This window comes from Leuciscus leuciscus (assembly GCF_965113295.1).
Source record: "Leuciscus leuciscus genome assembly, chromosome: 9".
NCBI classification, from domain to species: Eukaryota; Metazoa; Chordata; class Actinopteri; order Cypriniformes; family Leuciscidae; genus Leuciscus; species Leuciscus leuciscus.
Window position 1 is genome coordinate 43,553,828 of NC_138733.1, and position 7,126 is coordinate 43,560,953.

General features: G+C 40.0%; 1 protein-coding gene across 1 annotated transcript; it reads right to left on the reverse strand.

The window, feature by feature from the left end:
- Positions 1-268: 268 nt before the first annotated feature.
- On the reverse strand, positions 269-1,314 carry LOC309505855 (uncharacterized protein; the record flags this gene model as incomplete). Its single annotated transcript, XM_082179319.1, has 3 exons — positions 269-533; positions 660-814; positions 931-1,314. The coding sequence occupies 3 exons, from the start codon at positions 1,312-1,314 to the stop codon at positions 269-271; spliced, it is 804 nt and encodes a 267-aa protein (XP_082035445.1).
- Between the last annotated feature and the right edge of the window lie 5,812 nt (positions 1,315-7,126).

Sequence of the window (7,126 nt, forward strand, 5' to 3'; positions counted from 1 at the left end):
TAAGCCATAATCATCAAAACTATAACAAATAAAGGCTTGAAATATCTCTCTTAGTGCCATGCCATAGACAGTAAAAAGTGCAAAACAGTGCAGAATTCACCAAATGTAGTTTTAGTTAAGCTATTTTCTTAAAGTACACAAATAAAATAAAAATGTATAATAAAAAGAAAAAAAATATATCAATCAAAACAGAGCTGGCCCTCCTGACCACTTTTACTTGGTAATAGCAGCATAAGACAAAGGTCTTTGTGACACAGTCCAAATTATATCACATTTGCATCCTCTTCAGTGGACTCTTCTGTGTTGTGACCCTTGGCGCTGGGCATGTGATGTCTCTTGCCTCGTCAGCACAGAATGGCCTGATTTTTTCATACAGATAGGTCTGCCTGTCAATGTTCAGTCCAGGTGGGGCCAGGACAGGAAGACCGTCGATAGGGGGCAGATCTGCTCCGTTGCGCAGTAGCTGATATTCGACAGGTTGTGCATCACAGTGAGCTTTTGCAAGTACCACACCTGGTCTCTTGGCGTCAAAGCTGTGACAGAATAAGCACATAAGACATTTTAAACATGGCAAAGTATTTTCTCATAAAAAAACTGTCATGTGTATGTTGTTGCTATGTTATATTGTATGTACACAATGTGAAAGTTTCAATAAGTACCTGAAGTGCTGATAACTCTTGATATGTGGGAGTCTACGGAAGTGGCGAGTCAGATGCTGCTGCCAGTCAAAGGTCTGGACTAAAACTTTGCCCTCTGCCATTCCAACAAGCTGTGGGATATTGAGGTGACTCACAGGAGAGCTGTTTTCCACAACCTGATGACAAAAAAAGAAGAGAGGAAGAAAAAAAAAAAGATCTTCAGTTAAACGTTTTATTGAAGCAGAACAGAAAACAGCACTGAAGTCATTAAAGCAAAGTAAAGTTAAAGTACCTCAGCGATGTCTGCCAAAGTGTTGACTCTTGTCTTCATGTAGGCTTGCTTGATGAGTCCAAAGCCACAGTCAGGGGAAAACTTGGTGTGGCCAACAATAAGGAAGTGGATTTCAATTTTATCGTGAAGCTTGTGTCCAACCCGCCAGGCAAGGTACCAGAGCATGAAGTTGTTCTTGTTCTGCCCACTGCAGTTGTCACAATGAAGATCCACCTCTGTTTCTCCAACTCCAAAGTTGCAGAAGAAATGATGCATGTAGCTGATGACTTCATTGCTTCCCTTAGTAGATGACATGCCTTCATCAATCAGGTAATTCACCTGTTTCTGCAGCCCTTCACAGGAAACACCAAATAGGCCACATTTCCGTGGGGTCAGGAAGTACATTGGTCCAGTTATTCAGTCTCGGCTCCTCAGCAAAGACATATCTGCATGTTGCCAGCGTACTTCCTTATATACCCCCAAGGTGGGGCGGAGATACGCTATGCAAATTCCGCAGACCCATGGCATTTCATTGCCATTGGCTCGTTTTCTATACTCGAAGGTGATAGGCTTTCTAAGCGAAACCCCATTCGTCGTCATCCGACGTAACGTCTCCGTTCCCTACTCAGGGAACGAGGGTTACATACGTAACCGAGACGTTCCCTTTGTTCAGTGTTCAGTGTTGTCTTAGTTTATGTGGTTGTATTCCTCCTATACTGTATATTCCTCCTTGTGATCCCCTTGTGAGTGTTACATTTTGGATTTGGACATTTTAAATACACTGTACACAAATCATACATCTAATTCAACTTGTTTTCAGTTGCTGCCTGTCATTTAAAAAAAAAAAAAAATGTCTTGTTGAATCTCGTTTATACGCAAATTTTTAATTTAAAAAAAAAAAAACATAAAGTAGAAATTGGTTAAATTATTTTGATCAGTTAAAGTAATGGAAAAAATATATGTTGCCATGACTTACTGATAATATATATATTTTTTATAAATACACTTCATGAGCATCTATCTGTGCATTTAATCTTTAATCATAATAAGCTGATTTTAGACAAGACTTTATCACAAACTGAGCTCTTACTCGTAAAATCAGGTTTATGTTTATGTTTGTCAGGTTTATACAGGACAGTTTCATCTTGTTTCATTTTTGCAAAACAGTTTATCTTAGAGAGGAAAGTAATTACCATGTTAACCTGACAGATGGAGGGGTGACGAGCAACACATGGAGAAAAAAAATCACATCTTTGGACAGATGCAACACACACTCTATCAATTAACCAGGGCATGGTCAGGGTGTGTGTGTTTCCATCTGCTGCTATTGTAAGAAAAACAAGCTCTGTTCCCAAGCACTGAGCTGCTTTCTATATTAAATATAGAGGCTATCTTCTCAGAAGCATCCTAAATTAAACAGAACCTTGTAAGTGACTGATTTGGAACGCTCTATAGCAACTCTTTGTGTCATACTAATAGTGACTGAGTTTGGCATTTGCATGTTACTAAACTAATGGCATAATACTCTAATAAACATAAAACATTTTTAATGTAAACTATTTGTTTATTGAGTGTATCAGATAAAATAAATAAATAAAAAAGCCCTGGGTGTAGCAACTTAAAATTATATTTTATATGTTACAAAAACAGCCTTTCTTCCACATCAGAAGCATTGCTAAGCTACGGAACATGCTATCTGTTTCAGATGCAGAAAAGTTACAGTACTTCATGTATTCATGACCTCTAGACTGGATTACTGTAATATATTTCAAGCTGGTTGTCCTGCATCCTCAATAAACAAGCTACAATTAGTCCAAAATGCAACTGCTAGAGTTCTTACCAGGTCAAGAAAATATGCTCATATAACACCAATTTTATCATCTGGTTTATCATTAGCCGCGTTTCCACTGTCGGGCCAGGGCCGGGCTAGGGCTAACAGCGAGCCGAGCCGGGCCAGTGGCCTCGGGCCTCAAGCACCGGGCTTGCGTTTCCACTGCCGGGCCATTAGCCCTGCAGCGCTGCCCTAAACCCCGCCCTTAACACGCCTTCCTGGATCAAACGTCATACAACCCCACCCATTTCAGCGGGAATTATGATGTTCATTCAGGCAGGAAGTTAGAAAACTTAGATTTTAAGAAGATAGCATGTATTAACTCACCGTCCGCGGCTGCCATAGTGTCCCGACTTGTCTCTCCACTAACAGATGGACGGTGACCCAGCACACCGTCCATCAAGTCGAACCATGGAAAGTTCCTTCTCTGGGCACCGCTTTGTCCATTGTGCGTTTTAATCGCCTTGTACTGCGCCCACAACTTTTAAATTTTTTCCCGAACTTGAAGCGTTGTTCACTGAATGCTTAGCTTAGCAAGTTCAGCAACGATGTATTTTATAACGTCCTCGTTTCTGCACAGAGGAAGCTCCCGAAAAAAAAGTTGCTTTATTTTATGATAGTCCGGTATAAAGAGACGAGACGTGGGCTACTGACAGATAAAATAAAAACATGACTGTGATAGCCTTTATGATTGGTCGGATTTCTTCAAGCGTATGTTTTTTTACTATGCGTATCTTCAAGCGTTTACTATGTTTACTATGGTAACGGTTAGCGCGCATAGTCTTTTGCATCACAAACACAAGGCATTCAAACATGAACGCGAGTTAAATTATTTTAAAAGTCTTTAATGCTGACAGAATCATCCGGCGCTGCCGTCTCTCGACTCAGGTATACTCCGCCTCTGTTCGTAACCACTCCTCTAGCCCGAGCTGGCCCGCTCTGGCCCAAGGTATTCGACGGGCCAGAAATCCTGGCCGTTGGCCCTGAGTAAGCCCCGATCAAGCCCCGGAAGTGACAGTGGAAACGCGACTGGCCCTGGCACGCACTAGCACGGCCCGGCCCTGGCCCGACAGTGGAAACGCGGCTATTAAGTTTCCGTATCAATTATAAAGTCTTGCTACTGACCTATAAAGCCCTAAACGGTTTAGCTCCCGTGTATTTAACACGGGGAGATCAGATCAAATGCACGTGATTATCTTTTCTTTGCTTTTCTGTTTTATCTCGACTCGGGATGCCCAAACTGAGGTAACTAGAAAGTATGTCAGCTCCAATTTGGATCCAGCCTCTTATGAAGACTTCAGATGCCCAACACATATGAAGAGACGGCGCCAACTCCTAAGAGGACTTCAGATGCCCCAACACCTGCATTGTAAACCCCAATGTTGTCATTAATAAAGACATCAAGTTATCATAACTTAACATTACTTGAAGCAAGTTTTGGCATAAAAAATTAAACAGGTTAGTTTAATGTACTCATTTGGCAGCAAAAATCTTTCAAATGAAGATTTTAAGGGCCCTATCTTACACCCGGCACAATGCAGCTCCAAGCGCGATGCAAGTGTTTTTTGCTAGTTTCAGTCCGACGCAGTTATCATTTTCACGTCCTGTGCCATGTTGTTTAAATAGCAAATGCATTTGCGCCCATTTGTGCGCCCATGGGCGTGATGGTCTGAAAACGAGGTGTGTTCTGGCGCATTGTTGGCGCGTTGCTATTTTGAGGCAACAGAAATAGACTGCGCCATTGACCAACTGAAACCTGGTCTAAAGTCAATGCCGCAATTTTTTTGTTTGTTATTTAAAGAGCGCGTTAGTAATGTGCGCCTATAGGCGGGTCCACAACGCGTGTACATTCTGCTTATTAAACACACAGGGACGCACAGCAGCACACAAACATGCCAAATATTAAAATTAAAAGGATTACAACTTAAAAGATTATTAGTCAAGTCAAGTCAAATAATCTTCATTTATATAGCGCTTTAAACAATGTAGATTGTTCCAAAGCGGCTTAACAGTGATAATAGGAAATTAAAGTAACAGAGATTGTTTTGGCTTTATAGCAGCTCTAGAATAAAGTTATTGTTCAGCTAAAGTTAACACGACACCGTTTTAACAGAAAACTCTTAAGTTCTCTCTGCGCAAATGCGAACCTGTGAGAACGCTGATAGCGTGCACATGCGTATTATGAGTTCAGTCTATAGGTATGCGCGTTTTAATATATGTGTGCGCAGGCGTGTAGTCCCTCCCTACAAACCAACCCTCAACAAACTACTTGTCTGGCCTTAAAATTTATAATACAGAATTTTATCGCTTCCGCATAGCCACGCAAACCGGAATTATCCCGACAACGCTTTATCTGTAGAGAGGTAAAGGGACGGGAGGGAGGCCTTCATAGGGGAGAGACTAGTTGACACTTCAGGACTGCGTTGTCGTTGCGTCCAGGCGCAGGTCCTTCATCAGATCTGGATAAGAGCATTACAATAATCTAGCCTTGATGTAATGCACGCATGAACTAATTGTTCTGCATTTGTCAATGAGAGCATATGACGTCATTTAGATAAATTTTTAAGATGGAAAAATGTGGTTTTACATATACTAGACACGTGACTTTCAAATGAAAGATTGGTATCAAAGAGCACACCCAGGTTCCTAACCGACGACGAAGACTTGACAGAGCAGCCATCAAGTGTTTGACAGTATTCTAAGGTTATTACGTGAGGAAGTTTTTTGTCCAATAATTAGAATCTCTGTGTTTTTTCAGAATTAAGTAGTAGGAAATGACTAGTCATCCAATTTTTTATATCAGCTATGCATTCCGTACATTTTTTGAATTGGTAAGTTTCGTCAGGGCGTGAAGAAATATAGAGCTGAGTATCATCAGCATAATAGTGGAAACTAATTCCATGCTTCCTAATGATATCTCCCAAGGGTAGCATGTACAGAGTGAACAGCAACGGTCCTAGTACTGAGCCTTGTGGTATGCCATACTGAATTTGTGATTGATGAGACATCTCTTAATTTACTGCTACAAACTGATAACGGTCAGATAAGTATGATTTAAGCCATGTTAATGCAATTCCACTAATGGCAAAATAATTTTCGAGTCTATTTAAAAGAATGTTGTGGTCAATAGTATCAAATGCAGCACTAAGATCGAGTAACACTAATAGCGAGATACAACGATGATCGGATGATAAGAGCAAATCATTTATAACTCTAATGAGAGCAGTCTCAGTACTATGGTACGGTCTAAATCCTGACTGAAAATTCTCACAGATATAATTTATTTCTAAAAAAGGAACATAGTTGTGAGGATACCGACTTTTCTAGTATGTTTGACAGAAAAGGTAGATTCGAGATCGGCCTGTAATTGACTAATTCTGTACAATCAAGTTGCGTTTTTTTAACAAGCGGTCTAGTCATAGCCAGCTTAAGAGTTTTTGGTACGTATCCTAATGACAAAGATGAATTAATGATATTAAGAAGAGGATCTATGACCTCTGGAAGCATCTATTTCAGTAGCTTAGTCGGTATAGGGTCTAACATATATGTTGTCGATTTAGATGATTTAACGAGTTTAGAAAATTCGTCCTCTCCTATAGCAATGAATGAATCAAATTTTTCCTTAGGGAGACTACACTGCACTCCCTGATGCGATACTGTAGTAGACGGTTGCATAGTTATAATTTTCTCCCTGATATTATCAATCTTATAAGTGAAGAAGTTCATAAAGTCATTACTGCCTTGCTGCTTGGAAACTTCTGGGCTTGAAGCTTTATTTTGTGTTAGTTTAGCCACTGTTTCAAATAAATACCTAGGATTTTGTTTATTTTCTTCTAATAGGGTTGAAAAATAAGCAGATCTAGCAGCTTTTAAGGCCTCTCTGAATGCAATCAAGCTCTCCTTCCATGAAATGGGAAAAACCTCTAGTCTTGTTTTCTTCCAATTGCGCTCCATTTTTCTGGCTGCTCTCTTAAGGGCCTGAGTGTGCTCGTTGTACCACGACGTTGGACTATTTTCTTTAATATTCTTTTAAGCGCAATGGAGCAACTGTGTCTAAAGTGCTGGAACCGAGAGAGTTAAAAGTTTCTGTCACAATATTGTGATTTATCTTTTACACTATATATTGTTACATTAAGCACCAACACTTCAAAATAATTATATTTGAAACTAGACTTAAGTGGTTTTGAAAATATTACTATAAATTACAGCAACACCTCCCTCTTTGCCTTTCAGACGAGGTTCATGTTTATAACCGTAATCTTGTGGGGTGGACTCATTTAAAGTAATGTTACCGTTTGGTTTTAGCCAGGTATCTGTCAAACACAGCACATCTAGGTTATAGTCTGTAATCATATCATTAACAATAAGTGCTTTTGGAGTAAGGGA